The sequence below is a fragment of the Melozone crissalis genome, unplaced genomic scaffold (assembly GCF_028551555.1).
Source record: "Melozone crissalis strain CALT ecotype California unplaced genomic scaffold, PUWL_Pcris_2 ptg000026l_1, whole genome shotgun sequence".
NCBI lineage: Eukaryota > Metazoa > Chordata > Aves > Passeriformes > Passerellidae > Melozone > Melozone crissalis.
The window spans coordinates 10,556,053-10,575,877 of NW_026535804.1; the positions used below are offsets into that span (position 1 = coordinate 10,556,053).

At 51.5% G+C, this 19,825-nt stretch overlaps 1 protein-coding gene across 1 annotated transcript; it reads right to left on the reverse strand.

The window, feature by feature from the left end:
* Positions 1-452: 452 nt before the first annotated feature.
* On the reverse strand, positions 453-17,444 carry CACNG5 (calcium voltage-gated channel auxiliary subunit gamma 5). The gene is made up of 7 exons (XM_054278590.1): positions 17,416-17,444; positions 12,534-12,821; positions 4,728-4,994; positions 4,068-4,154; positions 3,047-3,187; positions 2,257-2,402; positions 453-1,525 (listed from the first exon to the last, which is right to left on the reverse strand). Exons 3-7 carry the CDS (start codon positions 4,933-4,935, stop codon positions 1,268-1,270), a joined length of 840 nt encoding a protein of 279 aa, XP_054134565.1. The 5' UTR covers positions 4,936-4,994; positions 12,534-12,821; positions 17,416-17,444; the 3' UTR covers positions 453-1,267.
* Positions 17,445-19,825: the final 2,381 nt, after the last annotated feature.

Consider the following 19,825-nt stretch of genomic DNA (forward strand, 5'->3'; position numbering starts at 1 on the left):
TTTTTCTGCAGAATGGAAATTTTCAGAAAGGTTTAAAACAACAAGAACAGAAATAAAGTTTGGGCAAAACTCTTTCTCCTGCAAGGTGACAAGCTGGAGCTTGCATGAGGGATCACAGCCTTTTCCTTCCCTGCCCTTTGCTTTCCCTTAGTGGCAGTGGTGTTTTCCCCTGGCAGCTGGCTAAGGCCAAAATGCCAAAGCATCAGATGAAATTTTCAAACTTAAAATATCAAAATAAATACACACACACACACACACAAAAAAAACCAACAAACCAATAAAAACCCCAAAAACCCCCAAACAAACAAAAAAACCAGCAAAAATACCATTTTCTTGACAAAATGTAAAATAAGCCAACTACTTTGCTGCAGTGGACTTGTATCAATGATCTCAGCTACATCACTTTACACCAGTTTGGGGTCTTACCTCCACCAAAATAACTTCTGAAATAACCTCTAAATCCTGCACCTGATGTTTCCCATGGGAAAGGTTTGGGTTGTTTCCCACTTGATGCTGCACTGAAATTCTCCCATTTATGCTTCAGGCCTCCTGTCTATAGGATGGCAGAGGAAATTTGGGTGCTGATCCCTCCAGCCCAGCACCCCAGAGTGCCTCCAGTCTGACATGGGATATTTAAGCAACAGTTTCCAGGTGGCCAGAGAGGAACAACCAGCTGCTGGTGTCCATGGAAGGATGTCATGGAAGGATGGCTATTTCCCATTCCAGCCTGGCTGGAAGTGATATCCAGCAGTGAGAGATACCAACCAGTAAGTGTTCAGTCAAGACAAAATTTATATTTTTCTAATGCTGGTTTTTTGGAATGTTACACAAATATTTTATGCCTGCTGGCATTCAGGCCAGTAAATTTAGAATTCAATGATACAGTCGAATGCACAAACTTTATCAGCCTACCTACCTACACCAAAAAATACACCTTTTTTTCCCTTAGTTCTACTCTATTTTCTTTTTCCTGCTCTTGAGTCCAGCCCTGGATTTATCCCCCAGGCAGAACTGCTGTTTGCTCAGCGGGATGAGCTGAGAGAGGAGGGCTTTGGAGAGATTCTTAGTTATGCGGAGAGGAATAAAACAACCCCAAAAAAAAACCAAAGAAAGGGAAACATCCCAATTCTCTAGGTTACACTACTGGTTACATAACCAATCTCTCTGGTTATATTTACGCTCCTATAAATAGAGAATTGGCCAGAAAAGAGCGGCCTAAAAAAACGACAAACGGAGTCGGGGCGAAGGGGCTGTGGGGCCGGGGGGCTCAGCACGGGGACGAGGACATTTGGTCGTAGTCAGGGCACTTGAGCAGGGCTGGGTAGCTGCTGTTCATCTGCAGGGACGCCTCGCTGGAGATGTCCGAGGGGCTGCGGCCCCGCGCCCACGCGTCGGGGTGCAGGAACTGCCCCGAGTAGTCGGAGCAGTTGCTCAGGCGGGGCCGGTAGAAGCTGGGGTGGGGTCTGTAGAGGTCCTCGGCCGTGTAGCGCTTCATGAACAGGTACACGGACATCACCCCGGCGCTCTGCGGGACAGACAGATGGACTGAGAACCTCCTCGGCCCCGGTGCGCCGCCAGCCGCACGGGACAGCACAGGAACTGCCTGCTTTGGGCTGTGCAGAAATCACAGAAACTGCCTGCCTTGGGCTGTGCTGAAATCACAGAAACTGCCTGCTTTGGGCTGTGCTGAAATCACAGAAACCGCCTGCTTTGGGCTGTGCAGATATCACAGAAACCGCCTGCTTTGGGCTGTGCTGAAATCACAGAAACTGCCTGCTTTGGGCTGTGCTGAAATCACAGAAACCGCCTGCTTTGGGCTGTGCAGATATCACAGAAACCGCCTGCTTTGGGCTGTGCTGAAATCACAGAAACTGCCTGCTTTGGGCTGTGCAGATATCACAGAAACCGCCTGCTTTGGGCTGTGCAGATTTCACAGATATCGCCTGCTTTTGAGTGCCTGCTGATGCTCAAAAGCACCTGAGTGCCATCACCTCCCTGCCCCATGGATCTGTGCTGTGAATAATGCAGCACAACCACATCTCTGCTTCTCATGCCTGGCTCCACCAGGCATAGCTCCACCAAACTGTGACCAAACGCTCCATCAGTGCTCCAGGTTGGGTTTGTCCCCCCTACATGTCCCCTTCACCCCTCTACCCTCCCAGCCCTCCCTTAAACCCCTCTGAGCCCTCTTTTTGCCAAAACCCTCAGTCTGCCCACCCCTGGGAATGGGATACACTTCATACAGGGTGTGGGTACCTCTGTGAGAAGGAAGGAGATGGCAGAGAAGGCAAAGGACCAGCCATATTTGTAATTGAAGAACGACTCCGAGTCCTTGGTCCTGTTGAGCATCTCGTCGTTAATGCTGGATATGTAGAGGACCAGCCCCACCACCAGAGACAGACCTGGGGAGGGACAGTGGGAAATGCTTCAGGGATGAAGCTGCTGAAGAAGCACCTTCCTGACGGCCTGGCTTTGGGGGAAAGTAAAAAAACTTGGGAGTGTGCTTGTGATAACTGGGGAAAGGAGCTGCCCTCCTGCTGCTCCAACCCAGGGAACTCCTCTCATTCCAGTTAAACATTCCCTGTTCAGAGAAATCTGTGAGCACTGGGAGGAGAGATCTGGCTCCAGTAGGAGCTGCTTCAAAGCTCAGCTGTCACAGCTATTTGTTCAGCACTTGCACAACACCATGAATAAAACATTCACTTTTCTCATGTAGACACAGCCCAACTGAGCAGTTTGAAGTTTCAGATCTCTCCTGCGACTGATGTTTCACAAGAAGCATCCTTTCCCCCAGCACCTGCTCCTGCATGGATTGGGCAGCCTTTCCCCACATTTCCACACAGCTCTGCATCCATCCCATGAGGTCTGATCAGGCTGTGGGACTGAGCTGGGAGTGATGAGTCCGACAAGGAGCCACCAGGGCAGGTCAGGAGAGCACCAGCAGCTACCAAAGCAAATGTGCTCCCTGCTCATGGGCTGTCAGGAGAAAGCAGCAGTGCTCCATGCTCAAGGGCTGTCAGGAGAAAACCTGGCTCACAGCACTCACCTGAGAGGATGAAGAAGATCCCCGAGACGAAGGCGAGGATGGTCCTGTGGGGCCGGATGTGGCCGATGTTGCTCAGGATGAAGCCGATGAACATGAAGAAAAGGCTGACTAGAGGGAAGGGGGTGGCAGAGCGGATCATCTCTGGTGAGAGAGGAGCAGAGGGGAGTGGGAAGAGGTGAATATTCCCTAAATAGTGTGAGTAATGTGCTCGGCTGTGTGAGAGGGCTCCAACCCTCCTGCTCAGACCATGTTGTGTCTGAGTTTTCCTCCTTGCTAATGAGCTGAGTAAAACAGAGAATTATGGGATCACAGAATGGTTTGGGTTGGAAAGGACCTTATGTTCCAGCTCTCTGCCATGGGCAGGAACACCCTCCACTATCCCAGGTTGCTCCAGGCTCCATCCAGCCTGGCCTTGAACATTTTCAGGGATGGAGCATCCACAGACTGTCTGGGCAACCTGTGCCAGTGTCCCATCTCCATGGTGGTGACACTGCTGATGTTTGCATTTCTGAGGGTTCCTGTGTGAAATGTTGCATAGGAAACCATCAGAACCTGCATTTTTCTCTAGCTTCACTGCATAAGTATTTTCAAACCACTTCTATTTATTAATTCAGAGATGACTGCAGGATTCATTGTGAGAGCTGTGACACTCCATCCTCAATTCACCCTGCTATATAATGTGTAAAACTGCAAGGGAATAAAGCTGCAATTATGGAGAGGAGACTAAAAAGCCAAACACTTTGATAAACATTAGTGCTGAATGATCAGTGACAGGAAACTGTACAGCTTAGAGCCTTCATGGCCATCCTGCCACTAAAAAGGGATGTCCCCAAAAGCTTAGGAGCTCTCTGGGCAATTCCCATAGCAAAAAATGTAGTTGCATCATTGTGTGGCGGCATTGTCAAGGAACTCAGAGCTTCTTTGTCAAGGACACAAAGGGGATTTCTTGGGGAGGGTCCCTAGCGCTTGGGACTCGGTGATTTGCAGGATGTAAAGGGTGGAACCCCACCAAATCACTTACTCAGGACGTTGATTGTGGATTCAGAGGTCAGCTGGATGTTCATGGGCATGACGTATTCGATGGTGAAGCACCGGCCACGCTCCTCACCTGTGGCAGATGTGGACAAAAACGTGAACTCTGGAGCCATGGGTTTTAAAATCATCCCAGGGGCCATATCAGAGCTCCTCACTTCTCCCCTGACTTTTCCTAAGCAGCCGAAACTTTGTGACATTTCAGGTTGGTCACTTTGAGATTCCCATTCCCTTGGGTTCTATTCAACTCTGTCCCTGCAGCCAAGTTGCTTCACCAAACTTGGCACAAGTGGAGGGAACGGACCAGCTGACCTGAATCTGAATTTTGCAGGGATGAAATGGAAAGTTTTTAGCTGCTGCCCAAGGCATCATGGCTGCAGCTCTGGAACAGGGCAGGGGGTCTGGCAGGGCAGCAGCAAACTCACCTAAGCCTGTGTGCAAAGCCAGATTTATCCTTTGGGCTGTTAAAGTCAGGCATGAAGAGATGACATTGCTTGCCAAAGGTTGTGCCTGAGTTTGGAAGCAGGGACGGACGGAGCATCTAAAAATCCCGTTTTTCTTGGCCTTTTTTGTTGGAACTGAGTTCTGACACCTTTTCTGCAGGGTGGCACTGACACACAGCAAACCCAGGGGATGTTTTTGACCCTACCTGCCAGAAAGCAGACCCTCCAGAGTCCCGAGTGCAGAGAGAGCTTGATCTCAGCCGTTTGGTTCTGGGGCTGGACGATGCCCTCCTCCAGGTAGAGCCAGTAGTCGGTGCTGACAGAGATGCCCAGGAGGCCGAGGCCACAGACGGCGAACACTGAGCTGAGCAGGGTCAGCGCCTTCCTGCTGCAGGCGCTCATGGCCAACAGCATCGGCAGCACCGTGGGGTGGGATGGGAGGAGCGCCCAGCACAGAGCCTCCAAACTCTGCCCTGGATTGAGAGGAGCCATTGGAACAATCACTGACAGAGCCAGAGCTTGAACCAAACCCCAGCACACTGCTGCTCCATGCTGTGCCGGGATGGGGAATGGCACGGCATGGGCTGGATGGGGAATGGCACAGCAGAGATGGGATGGGGAATGGTACACTGTCCTGGATTGCCAAGCAAATTGTATCATATTTACCATTGTATGGCAGTTGTCTTCTGTTAAGTGAGAAGACAATCTCACTTCTGTTAAGTGAGAAGACAACAACAGACAATCCTTATCTGTTCTACAACCACTCCTCCCTCTGGGGAGACATCTGCTGATAACAGCCATTGAATGTCACTGCATGACTGATAAGAACTACAGCATCCCATTGGGAGATGTGAGCCCATAGGGAGGAGCCAAGCATTCCTACCTGGATAGAATCTGGAGATTCTGGAACACCAGCCAAGCATTCCTACCTGGATAGAATCTGGAGGTTCTGGAACACCAGCCAAGCATTCCTACCTGGATAGAATCTGGAGATTCTGGAACACCAGCCAAGCATTCCTACCTGGATAGAATCTGGAGATTCTGGAACACCAGCACGGCTTCTCCACTGGATTTCCCAGAGGAACAGCAGCTGCCTCTTCCACTGGATCTTCAGAGGAACCTGCACCTTTCTACAGGATCCCTGCTCCAGCAGAACCAGCCCTGACACTGCAGGAGGGCTGCAGCCACAATTCCAATGGGACTGCTGCCCACAACCTGACCCACAGGGTGTCAGGTTGGGTTCTGACTCTGTCAGTGCTGTTTTGGCTTACTGCATTGTTTATTTTATCCTTTTATTTTCTTCCCTATTAAATAACTGTTATTCCTGCTCCCATATTTTTGCCTGAGAGCCCCTTAATTTAACATTTATAGCAATTCAGAGACAGGGGGCTTACATTTTCCATTTCAGGGGAGGCTCCTGCCTTCCTTAGCAGACACCTGGCTTTCCAAACTAAGACACACAGCATGGATAGGAGTGGGAGCAGCTCCTTCCTTGGCTCCTGTTGGATCTGCTGCAGGTGAATTCCTGCTGCTCCAGGCAGAGCTGGCACTGATCCCCCAAAGGATGGAGGCAGCATCTTATCTCCCTGCAGGGCCTTATCAAGAGCTGCCAGTCCCTGGCACAGGAGCTGCTGAGGATCACTGACACCACGATCAAGGATTAACAAAGCTGCTCTTAACTGCTGGACCAAGCCCAGCCCTGAGCAGCTCCCATCACCATCCCTCTCCCCTCCAACACTGCCACTGTTCCACTCCCATGGTAGATCTACCAATTAGGAGATCATGCTAATTTTGCAAAAGCCATGCTACATTTATGACATCATCAAACTTGAAGCAGAGTGGCATGACACAATAATCTGCTTTTTTGTTGTTGTTGTATTGCTCTTGCCAGAGCTGCCACTACCCTCCCTTGTCCAAACCCACCTTGTGCTCTGGAGAGAGACAAGGAAATGGGGACAGAGAGCTGCAGCCAGGCCTGGGCAAACCTTAAAAGAAAAGTTTCTCTCATACCCATGTCCCTTATGTATAGCATATTTTAAAATTATTATTATTTTACTGCACATTTGCTACTTTGGGCAAATTAGCAGTTCCTGTGGTGCCCTGCAGGCTGATAAAACAGCACCAGAAATCAGAGAACTTGGTGCAGTGGAGAAAAAGTGAAATTGGTATGGAGGGAAGGGTGGGGGGAACCCACAGCAAGAAAAGATTAAAGGAATAAGAGCAAGAAGGAAAAAGATTCGTGTGAGAGATGGTCTTGTGTGGAGTAGCAAGGAGGCAGATAGTGCCACTGACTGCTGCTGCAAAGGCAGAATGAATCACAGATAAGTGCCATGTCATGTATATTCCAAGGCACATTCTGCTGCTATTCAGCACTGCAAGCAGTAAGGAAAAAATATCTAAATCCAGCTGTACAACAAAAGCTAGTGACTTTCTAAGCAGGCTGCATCTTCCTTGGACTCCCTTTAGAGCTGCACTGGTTTTGTTTCGCACCCTCGGGAGTGGCTCCATCAGTGCTGTGCTCCCTTGGTGAGCAGAATCTCTGCGAGAGAAGTCCTGTTGCTGTTATCACTGCAGTAAAGGTGGTGGATTTAGTGATTAAATCAGGAGACACAAATCCTGCCTGGACCAGGAGATGACAACTGTCTGTTCCATCACGGTCAAACAGACTGGAGGAGGGTGTGTTTTTTTTCCTAGTGCCTCAGATGCAAATAGATTAATTCTCCCTTGCTTACACAGACTCTCAGAGATGCCAAAAGTCCTCACAGCTTGTACTTTTACACCTGAAAGCCTCCAAGGATAATGTTGTGCCATAATTCCCTCTTGGTGAAAGCGAGCAGGTGATGCTGAGAGAGGTTTTTTGCTCCTCCAGTGCTCTGAGGAGCTCTCAACTCTTGCAGTGCTCATCCCCAGCACTTCTGTCTCAAAAATCCACAGCACCAGCTCCCCACACCCATCCTGGGTTGTGCTTGCAGCAGATTCATTTAGATTAACATGAAGGAAACTTGTAGTTACTGTGGAGTCCAAAGAAAGGCATTTACTGAACAGATGTGACATCCAAGGTCTGTGTGCCCCTCCAGCTCACTGCTCTGGGCAGCAATAAGAGAGAAAAGCAGGGAATGCTGCTGGAAGAGTATCAAATTCTTGAGTGAAAGGCAGAGAAGGAGAGAGAGTCTTTAATTATCAGATCTGACCCTGAGTCCAAAGCAGGCAAGTACATCTTGGTAGGAAGCAGATGTACTCTCACCCTCGAGCGCTGCAACAGCTTTGACAATTCCCCTCCATATGAAATTAAAGATTTGGCTCTTCCTACGTTCACACTGAGCCTTTTCCCAGAAGGTTCCAACCTACAGGAAGGGGATTGCTGTCTCCAGACAGCCCAAGAAAGTGCTCCAGTTCACACTCCTGCAAGCTTTCCCTCCACCTTTGGCTTTGCTCACCAGCCTCATTTTCAGTGTTATTTAATGCTTCCCTCAGCTCAAGGAAAGTAGGATGTGTTCCCAGGAGAAATACCTCCGTGCTAGGGGAGCAAGGAGCCAAGTGCTGAGAGGATGCTCAGATTCTTTTCTCCCTGGAGAATTAGGAGAGAGCAGCCAGAAGAAATTGGTGGTTATGGGGCAGAGAAGCACATCAGCCCTGCAGCTCCCATTCCCTGGGGAAGATACCACCTCCCATCTCTAAGGACCCCATTGGATTCAGCAATCAAACAGCCAAAACACAGATCCTCCTGCTCATCCATTCTTCCCCTAGCTCAGCCAGAGCCATATTTTCTAGTTAAATGAGCAGCATTTACTACAGGGTGTCTCATCCCTCTTGGCATTTTGGTGCCAAAATGGTAGAAAGAGCTGGGATCTATTCTTGGCTCATGTATCATCAACAACCATCCTCCCTGCACATTTTAGTTAATAACGAGCCAAAAATCATAGTAGGGAGTATGTGAAGGTCCAGATAAAGACACTTAGAGGGGAATAATGAAGTATTTCCTGTGATTTGCTGTCCACCAACATCAGGCACTGGAAAATAGACCCATTTGGGCTTATTTCTGCTGGTGTGATGTGAGCAGCAGGGACAGGGGTTGGGCATCAAAGCTGCACCTCTCAATTGCCTCATTCGTTTCCCTCTCACACTTCAATTTCCATGAAATCATGGATGTGTTAGAGACTGGTGCCTATTTCTGCCTTGCTGGAACATAGAATCCAAGCTGATGTGATGGGGAACAGGGATAGGTGTTGGGGAAGATGAAAGAGAAAAGCCTTATAAATATGATTGTCTGGCAAAAGATTTTGAGAATATAGAAATATAAGTGAGATTGAAATGAAAGCAAGCTTTGAGATCCCTCAGTTACTGAACAACTGGAAAACAATGGTGTGGCTGGCTGAAGGTGATCCCCTTTGGATGGAACAACACCCTCTGCTTGCAGACAGCTCCAAGGCTCAGAGCAGACCCTACAGCTTGGCAGAAGGGCCCAAAGAGTAGATTTAGGGTTTAAAATGTAACACAGTATGGTAATGTAGTGATTCTTATAGGCTATATGGAGATGCTATAGGATTTGCATCTTGGACTAGATTGGTTAGTGAGAATTAGAATGTTCAACACAGTAAAAGATTTATTGTATTGGAACGGGAACCTCGCTCTCTTACTCTCTTTCCCTCCCATCCTCTCTCCCCCTCTCTTCTCTGGGGCCTGCTCTGAGCTGCGGCTGGCAGCTCCCAGCAGGGCCCTGCACCCAGGCCCTTTGCAATAAACCCCAAATTCCACCACCTGGCTTCAGAGATCTCTCATTTCCATCCATCCCGACCATCCTACCCCCTCACACTCCTACAGGCAGGGATGGTGCAGAACCTCTGCCTAAAACAAACCCTCCCCAGGCCCAGCACCTGGAGGACTCACAAGGCTCCCAAGGGAAAGGTTTTTCAGGGACAAGAACAGGAGCTGGCTTGATCATCAGGAAGGATTTAGTCCACAGTGACCTTTATCAATTGTGTTACGCTTCCTATGGCTGTTTGGTTTCCAACAGGAGCTGGATTTTAAATTAAATGAGTTGAGCCCCAGTGATTTCCAGGAAATGGAACCTCAGACCTGCTCCTGCTCCTTCGATCACACTGTGCATTCTGGTAGTAGTCCAGGGAATAATAAAGGCAGTCTGCAATGTAATCTGCAGTCTTCATAATGAATTTCTCTTTGCCTTGGAGCAACAGTTGCTGATGGAAACAGCACATGGCCCTTGCAGGGCCTGAATCCTTTGGGGAATGAAACGAGCACCAGAGAAATGAGCACTGTGTTTCTAACACAAGATTTGGGGTTTCTCCAAATCTGTTTCTCACCCAAATTTGGGATAAGTCCTTACCTGTAGCTCCACAGTCACAGAAAGGAAATATCCTGGGCAGATTTCTGAGCCCACATCTGTGGCCTAATGCCAAGCACAAGGCACTGCTCTGTGGGTGGGCTGAGAAAAATGAATGAATATATCACAGGTCAGCTGCCTGGACAAGATGGGTCACCTCAATAAATCACTGCCCTGGGCTCACCAGAAAACAGCAGCTCCCTCCTGGCCTGGGTAAAGGCAGAAGGAGCCGAGCCATTGATTTTTATGTGACATCATTTCCAATTTCCTGACATTTGGGAGGAAGGGAAGCAGTGCCAAGGTTATCAGAGCAGACAGGAGGGAAGGGTTTGTTTGTGGAAGGTTTGTTTGAGGTCCAGGACAAGCCTGGTGGCCTGTGAATGCTGCGAATGCCTGGTCCATGCTGCAAACCAAGGGCCAAGGGAAACCAGAGATTCAGCCATCGATCTGGAGCAGTGGGAGAGGCTGAGCAGGACATAAAGGAGAAGGAATGCAGCCAGTGCAAAAGGAGTAGGAAACCCTCTGAGTGAGCAATGGATGTACAAAGAATGTCAGGGACCTGGGGAGGAGCAATCAAATGCTGGAGAGCGTGAGCTGTGATGGAGCTGAACTGAAAGGACCACATCCCACTGAGCTGCAACAAGAAATTGGGCTGGCCAAAAATAATAAAGGGCCTTCAAGCAGTGTGATCCCTTCCTCAGGACACAATACAGGCCATGGATGTGAGAAAAAAATAAATAGGTCAAGGAGAGCAGCTCTCTCAGAGCAAAACTTCTGAAAGCTGGCAGTGCTTAGGCAGGCAGGACTGTGCCCAGGCCACCCCTGCACTGTCACCCTCCTTCAGACAGCACAGTCACCCTGGCACCCTCAGAGCAAAGCCAGAAAAGGCTGATTTGGTCATTAATAACCCTGGGGAAATAGAATTATCCCACTGAGCTCATGGAGCACCCAAAGGGTGCAAATTCTTCAGTCCCAAAACAGGGTGTGCAGGATGCAGCCTGAGGGCAGCTGAACTGGAGCTCTTTGGGTTGGCAGGGAAGGTTGGAGCAGTGTGAGGAGCACATGGGGAGCTGACTTTAACCACAGCTGAGGAAGAGGAGGAGATGGTGAGGGCAGCGCCCACGGCTCCATCTGGGATCACAGAGAAGCAGCTCCACAAACCTGACCTGGAAAACTGGGCAGCTGGGAAAGACAGTTCTGATTTTGGAATTACTGCTTGGGAAGAAACACACCCTCCTGAAGCTTGGAAAAGGTGTGCTGCAGGCAGGAGAGGAGCACAGGGCTGCTCTGGTTCCATAGAAGAGAGAAGAGATGGCTGCAGAGAAAAGCAGCATCTCCTGTTTTTCACTGAAAAAGAAATTTCCAAAGAGGATATGGGTTGGAGCTGGTCCACAGTGTTCCAGGTGCCCTGTCCTGGGCTGCTGGCACTCACCAACTCCCCTGGCACATGGGGATGCTGAAATACATCAGGCAGCTTTAAGAGCTGCATTAGTGTCACACAGAAATGTCAGCTCGGTTTCGGAGACAGAAAACATGTATCGGAAAAATTAAGTGCAGAAATAAATCTTTTTGATGTGGAGGAGGTTTAGCCTGATATTAAGAAATAAAACAGCCCATCTCATGGCAGTTTGAACAAGGGCTTGTAACAGTGACTATGAGCAAACAAACTTCAAAAGGATCAATACTGGGCTTGAAAGCCTCCCTCACTGGGAGCTGCCATTACCGACGCACGGACACGGCAGCACTGATCAATGGGCACACAGGCTCTCCAGGGAGCTTTACAAATAAATAAATGAATAAAAAGAAGGCTGGGTATAAGTTATTTAATCCCAGATTGAGCCACAGCAATAACAAACCTATTAATTTTGTGCTTGTCATCACACACCAGGAGCACCTGACAAATAATCAGTAAGAAACCACATGTGAGCTCACACGCTGCAAGGCTCACCACTAACTGATTTTGGTAATGAGATTGGGATTTTCTCTCTTAAACTTGACTTACATAATTTTTCTGAGAAGTTCTCTTTTCCGTAGCACTTCCTGTGCTTCATTTCTTGCCAGAGTTATTTTTTACAGTTTGGTGAAAAAAAAATCCTGCCATGGCAGTGCAAGAGCGATGGAAACGCTGTACAGAAACCACCATAACTTGAAATGCTGTATAGAAAGCACCGTAACTTGAATCTGCAAGGCTGACCCACTTCCCTCTCCTTCTTTATCTCACACCAGCCTTTTTGCTGTGGACTGCTCAAAACCTGCCCTTTTGCCTGGGTCAGGCTTGCAGAGGGTTGCTGCTGATAACTCAGCCCACCTCAGCTCCAAATATAAGGAGATCAAATGATATTCCCAAGGTCAAAGGAGAAGTTACTGAGATTTATTTCCCACCCCAGCCCTGAAAGCAGACCAATTCCCAAACTGGCCATCTCTGCCAGGCTGCTGCACTCTCTGGAGTGATGGCACTGCTCCAGCTCTTTCACACTAATGGCTTGGGATGAACCCAGCAACTTCCAGCAAATAAAATCATCCCCCAAGCAGCCCCCGTGCTCCTGGTTCACAGGCTGTGTGTGTGCAGCCAGCCTCATTCACATGGTCCTTCTGGATGCACAGATATCCCCCACAAAACTTTTATAGCACCCATCCCACCCACGTGTCTCCCTTTCCCTCAGGCTCTTACCTCTGCTAACCCAGCTGAAGGGATGCTTTGGCAGGAGGAGAACCTGTGATGGGGCTGGAGGTGGGAAGAGCAGTTCTGGCAGATCAGCTGCAGGGATGAGGGTCCTCACTGGAGGCTTCAGCTGCTGGATGGTCTGGGATGGCTCTGGAAACAGGCAGGGGCTGAAGGGAGGGCACAGCCCCAGCTCTCCCCCTCTGCCTGGCCCTCAGGAGGCTTGCAGGGTGCTGGGACACAGGGACAGGCAGATGGCAGGCAGGTCTCTGCATCCACGTGCTGGCAGCTCCTGCCCTGGGGTGGTGTAGAAAAGCACAAAGTGCAAAAATTACACAAAGTGCAAAAACTACACAGAGTGCATTTCTCGAGAGGGAAACAGAAGAAAAAGCTCTGAGCTTGCAATATTACCCACACACCCTGGTCCAGCTCTCCAGGTCTAACCTAAATATATCTGTTCAGAGTTTACATCCCTAACAATAGCTGAGCCCTGCCCTTTGCAGAGCTCTTCCCAAAGCCCTCTCTCCCCACCAACCCTGACACAGAATTCTCCTGCCCGCAGTGTGTCAGAATGCTCACAGCCAGGGACCTGAGCCCAACTGCTGCTTTCAATACCCTACAAAAAGCCACAAAAGCAGAATGAGAGAGGGAAATATCCAATGCTGCAAAGCAAAGCAGCTGGGACTGTGCTGGAGGAGCTGCAGGACCTCGCTGCCATGGGGGCTGTGCTGCCCATTAACCTCTGCCTGGGGTGCACTGGGGCTTGCATTTACATCCCAAAGGCACGAATGGCAGCACCCCAACGATCCAGTGACCCTGTTCAGTGCTGCCCTGGGCACAGGGACAGAGCCAGGGATGAGGAATGAGGGACAGCAGCTGGCTCAGCCCTGCACATCCCCTCACTCAGCACCAAGCTGGGCTGCTCTGGGGGGCTGTTAAAGCTTTAACACCTGGCCCTTTTCCCCTCCCAGGTATCATTCAAGTTGGCACAAAGTCCTATAAGAGCCTTGTAGATTAAAAAGGGGAGAATAATCCTCTTCCTTGCAGCTTTTCAAGGATTCTGTGTCCTTCCAGCAGCAAGGCAGGTAACGATTGAAGCACTCAAGCACCTCTTCTGTGAGATATTGATGTTGTTTTGAGCTGAAGTGGGCGTGAGCAGAGCCCCCAAACTCAGGGTAAGCACTTCAAGGGCTGTCCATGAAATGTCTCTGGGCTGTAAACACTCACTGCTGTGCAAGGTCTAAGAAAAGCGCCAGGTGCAGCCTGAGCTCAGCTCAGAGGGGCCAACACCCCCAGTTCCTTTCCCCTTAACGATCACTGCATGACAGCTTGAGCTAAATTAAGCTTGCTGGGAGGTAAAAATAGCATCAGGAGCTAATTAAAGCTCTCGCACTGCCTGTGTTGGTGGGTACCTGAGCTGGGGAGGCAGGAAGCCTCAGCTCTCCCCCCCCCTCCCGCTCTTCTCTCCAGTGCTGGAGGGGTTTTATGAACGTTTTCAGTGATAAATGAGAGGAAGGCAGAAATCCCTGTGCTCTCTGAGGGCTGCAGAGATGGCACATGGGGCAGGCAGCACGTGTGCCCAGGGCTGCTGCAGGGACTGCGTCCCTCGGCGTGCTTAAGGATGATGGATGGAGGGAGGGAGCAGTGCCTCGTTAGCCAGGAGGCTGCAATCCCTCCTCCCTGCCTGGAAACCAGCTCAGCTGCAAAGCCTCTGAGCACTGAAACGATGGCACAAAGTGCACAAGGGCTGTGTCAGCCACACCTCTGCAAACGACTTCACAACCCAGTGACACTGGTGGCTGCCACTGAACCAGTGACCAAGGCCAGCAGCTGCTCCAAAATGCTGATTTTGCCCCAGCATTTTGGGACACAGCTCCTTGGAAGCTGTTGGTGATGTCTTCATGCACAGCTCCCCAGGTGTGACACTGAGCAGCCACTAAAATTTGGTCCCATTTTCACACAGGAAAGGTGTTTGCTTTATGCAGCTTGTGGGGTTTCATAATTAGTAATATTAACGTACATAACAAGTGTTTATACATCCCTGGAGGTACTAAACTTTCTGCCACCCAGATTTTAGCAAGATTTGTTGCCAGTTCCAGTATTTAACAGGGCAGACAGGGCAGGAACAGCCATGCATGAAGTGGAACAGCCTGAGAACAGGCACGGGGTGCTCAGGAGGCCGTGGGCTCACCTGTCCTGCTCAGCACAGGGAGGTGCAGCCACATCCTGGCAAATCCTGTGGGAACAGGCAGGGAATGGACTTGGTCTCACTTTCCTCCATCCTTCCCCAGGCCAGCAGCTCCTCCAGGTGAGCCCTGGCCTGGCTGTGTGTGCCAGGTCTGCCTGTGCCCCTCTCCTGTTCCCTTTGTACCAGCAGTGCCTCTCCTGCCACCTGCACCTGACCTGATACCCCCAGCCAGAGCTGCTGCAGGGAGAAGGAACCTCTGTGCTCCCCATTTTGTGTCTCCTGGGGAGGAGCCAGGGCCACCAGGCAGGTCCTGGTGCTCCCTGAGGATGGGGATGGCATCAGGGAGCGCTGATGGGCACCGGCTGGGGAAATGAATTATCCACAAGTTGTCCTGGGTCAGTGGATGCAGCTGCTGTGCTGCTCCAATAACGCCCTCAGTGCAGCCCTGACATGGCTCTAACAAGGTTTTTCACTGATAAGCAATAGCTCTGTCATTAATAAAGAAAACCTGTAATTCCTGTCTTCCTGGAAGACCACACACAAACTCCACTCGTCTGTGAAAACCCATTTTCAGAGCCTGATGAAGGCATCTGTGGTGTCCTTGCACAAATTCCATTTTGCCAGTAAATATTTTAGCACAAATATCAGAAGTTGTGACTAAACAGCTTTAAAAATCAGTGTGACTTTGACACCAAACCATCTTTCTAGAACACACCTAGAACCCAAACAGTCTTTAATTTCAGTGAGATTAAGATCCCCACATCACTGGATGATGGGGTCTAGGTCAAAAGTGATTTTAGAAATGCCATGTTAAATCCAGGGTGTAAAACCCAGGGCTTTTAAATCTTCCCAGCTGATTTAGGAAAAGCTCCTGGTGCTCACTCCAGCCTCTCACAGCTCACTGATACCATTGAAATCTCTGCAGGCTTGTGCTTTATTTCTCTTTTGTATTTTATATTCCCTCCCCTCTCCATAAATAAAGCTGAAGCTGCAAAAGCTGTGCTATGGATGCTGCCAGGTGGAAATTCATTCAGCTCAATGAATATATTCAACAGCTCCAAGAATACAGCAAGGAATGAGAGAAACCCCAGGCAGAGGCATTTCTGTGCCCTGGATGTCACCTGGGGCAGGGTGTGATGGCACAGGATGCGCTGCTGCCAGCCAGACTCCTGCCCTGGGGCTTTTTAGGTGGGTCCTGACACGACAGACTGAAATGTGCTGCTCAAAGGGCGGCAGAGGAGCCTCTGAAAGGAGCTGAGGCACTTGTGAAGCCAAAGGGCAGCAGAGATGGAGACACAGAACGCTCCTCCAGCAGAGCTGCCAGCCCGGGTCAGCACTCACTGCTGCTGCGGGAAACTCAGCAGAAATTCTCTTCTTCAGCTGAAATGCTCTTTAGCAGCGCTTTGGCTGGAGCTGTGCTATCTCCGGGGAATGCAGCACCCTGGCTGCCCTTTCCAAAGGCTCACCTGCACCGTGCAGGCACCTGATGGGGACTCCTGTCCCCCGGGGGGGTTTGGGGATACAGGAACACAGTGGGGATACAGGGACACGGTGGGGACACAGGGACACGGTGGGGATACAGGGACACGGTGGGGATACACGGACACTATGGGGGTACACGGACACAGTGGGGATACAGGGACACAGTGGGGATACACGGACACGGTGGGGATACAGGGACACAATGGGGATACAGGGACACGGTGGGGATACAGGGACACAGTGGTGACAGCGGTGCCGAGGTCCCTGGGCACCCCTGAGTGCTCCTGCAGCTCCGTGCCTGGATGCTCCAGCCCTGAAGGCTGCACCAAGCATCCCGTGCCAGGGCTGGTGAAGTTCTCCCAACATCCGGCGATTAATCAGGAGCCAAAGGTGGTGTGTGACAGAGCCTTTGTCATCACATCTCACATCTCATATCGCACATTTCAATCTCACCGCCTTCCCCGGGCTGTGGGTAAGGGGCTCGTGGAGCGAGGACAGGCTCCAGGTCCCTCTCTCTGTTCTTATGGTGACACAGGATCCGACCCAGCCTCTCCCTCACCCCCGGCGCTTCCCTCACTCCACTTAAGAACCAGGTCAGGTTTCTCTCAGAGAGCCTCGCTCCATTCTCACTCCTCTCTCCAAGGGGTTTGCTCAACACTGCGAAACATTGACAGCCCGGCTTCCCGCACATTTCCCGTTCCCTGGGAAAAGCTCCCACCCGTTCCTGGGCACAGCGTTCCGAGCTCGCCCTGAGCGCGGGGATGCGCGGCCCCTGCCTGAGCAGCCAGCGGGGGAAGCCCAGGGATGAGGATCTCGGGGATTTTCCGCCTTCCTCGTGCTCAGGTCCCTCCGTGGGCAATCGGGAGAAGCCAAACGCCGCCAGCCGAGCGGTGCCAGCCCCGGGCAGGGCACACGGGCACCTGGAGGCACCTCCGGGGCTGGCCGGGATGCGGCGGATGCTGCCCGGGGCGGTGCCCGGCCGGGTCCCACTCCACGGGGAATACGGAAAGCACAGGGATACCGCCCCGAGCCCTGCGGCTCCGCATCTCATCCCTCTTCCCTCGCCTGTAAACTTTCAGGGCTTCACATCCCATTGGGAGCCCCACGGAGCCATCCCCGGGACCATTCCCTCCCCGCTCCCGGGTACGGAGGGTGCGGAGCCCTGCCCGGGCACGGAGGGAGCCCCGGCCCTGCCCTCCCCACGGCAGTCCCGGCACTCACCGGCCCCGGGATGCTGCGGGCGGGACGCGGCCCCGGGGATGCTCCGCTCGCTCCGCGCCGCGCCGGGAGAGCCCGGGGAGGAGAGGGCATCACATGGCGCCGCCGGGGCCAGCCCACCTCTCCCTCCCCTCCGTGCCCCCGTTCCCTCCCTCCCTTCATCCCTCCTTCCCTTGCTCCAGCCTCCCCTTCTTCCCTCCCCTCCCTCCCTCCCTCCTTCTCCATCCTCCCCTTCTTCCTCTCTACCCCCACCCCCCGCTCGCTTCCCTCTATCCGCCTTCCCCATTCCTACCTCTCCTTTCACCCCTTCTCTCTATTTCCCCACTTTCTCTCTATTCCTCGCTTTTCCCCTCCTTTCCCTTCTCCCGCTCCCACCCCCGAGCTGTGAGCAGGCAGGGATGGGAGCCAGCCCTGCTGCTGCCCCTCGGTGCCTCCTCCCTTCCCTTCCTGCACCTGCACAAACTCTGCTCCAAGCGCTCCTTTGGGACCGGGGCAGGGGCAGCTGCTCCAGCAGCAGCGGGAAATGCTCAGCTCAGGACAGAGCAGACAGCGAGCCCGGAGTGCTGGACAGAGCCAGCCTGGCAGGGCTGGGAGCAGGCAGGACAGAGGGACACAGGGACAGATGCTCTGGAAACCCCTGCCAGCCTGGGTGATTCAGCCAAAACACAATGAGGGCAGAGCCAGGAAGAAAGAGGCAGCTCCATGGAGGTGCCAGCAGTGGGACACTCCCTTGGATAGAGCAGGGGGGACATGGAAAGGGCCACCCACCATGCAGGAGTCCCAGAGAGCTCATGGGTCCCATCCCAGCGCCTGGAGCTCGGGGCTGTATGGAAATCTCTGCAGGGACAGCTCATTCTCTGCAGGGCTTTGCTCACACTCCACAGTGCCCAGCTCCCTGGCTAAAACGTGCTGCATCTTTGCTGAGGCGTCCCCAGCTAGCAAAACAGGAGTGCTTGAAATAGAAAAACCCAAAATAAAGTGACTCTGAGATGCGGAGGAGGTGTTGTTGGGTGGCTTGTTTGGAATCAATGGAGCCCTGTGCTCAGGCTTGGTGAGCTCTGCTTGGTTTGAGAAGCTGATGCAGATGTGGAGGTTTGGATTTCTTCAACCAGAACGTGGTAGAGCCCAAAATAGGCAAGTTCCAGATCCAGACTGGTAGAAAACTGCCTCCCAGTAGGTTTCTGGTTATTTATACTTGTAAAACTCATGCCATAACTTATATAACTTATATAATAAGTTCTTTCACACAAAGTTACAGCAATACTTAAATTATAGTGAATTCAGCATGTTTTCGTGGGCTCTTATTCCCATTTGGGGAATAATTTAAAGTAGCAAATCCCTTGGGGGTTTGACAGCAAGGACAAGGCAGGGGTTTGGTCAGCAGAATGGATTCTGCACTAGAAAAGGCAGCCAGAGGGGCAATGCCCTCTGGGGATCCCAGGAGAAAGAGGCTTCCCTGGGATGGAGATCATGAGCAGGGAATTGCCAATAAAATCACAAATCTACAGGAGGCTTGTTAGGAGTGGATGTTCCCCATGTGCTATCAGGGTCGATGATTTTATCACAGTAATTGGCTGCTCATCGTTCTTCTTTTCTCTATATTGTTAAAAAGAAACCACAACAAAGCAGACCTTCATTTTTCCTGACAGACAACCTGCTCTGCTGCTGCCTGGGCCCTGGGCAGGACCATTGGAGTGCAGCACAAATAAAGCTGCAGCTCACACAGTGACATAATTAACCACACAGTGTGAGAGGCCCCCAGCAGCCATGCATGTAATCAATTAGAAATACACGTTCTGAGCTTCAGCTTCTTCCCCTCCCCTTTGTTTCCATGCAGATGCACTGAAACCCTTGGGTGGATTTGCTGCTGCTGCTGCCTGTCCCACACAGCAGCTCCTGCCCAAAGCTCTGCACCATCACCAGGAGCATTTCCCACAGCCAGGACCAGAGGGAGCACCAGGGATGCCTCCCAAAGCCCAGCAGCAGCACAGCTCAACTCTCCCCCCTCATTAGCAGCTCTCCAGAATTCCTCCCCACGACACGAACTTCCCTCATGATGGGAAAACCAACGAGGTGGAAAATCCTTCTCTTGGACAGAAGCTTGGCATGGCTGATCCAGACAGGACAATCAGCACTTTGCATCTTCTCAGCATCCCCCCAAGCCTTGGGGCAGGATTTTGCCAAGTCCTGCAGTAGCTGGATTCAGTTAATTGTTTCACATAACACCAGCTGGCAGCATCATTTTCCTTCCCCACTTCTCACTGCTCATTCTGGGCTCTTTCCTCGTGTGCATCCTCCTCCACAGCCACACGTGGGGCCAGTGAAGCTGCTAGGGACCTTGGCCAGGCCAGGATGTGCCACAGCTGTGCCAGACTCTGCAGGGCCGGGCTCTGCAGCTGCCTGTTGTAGCCCC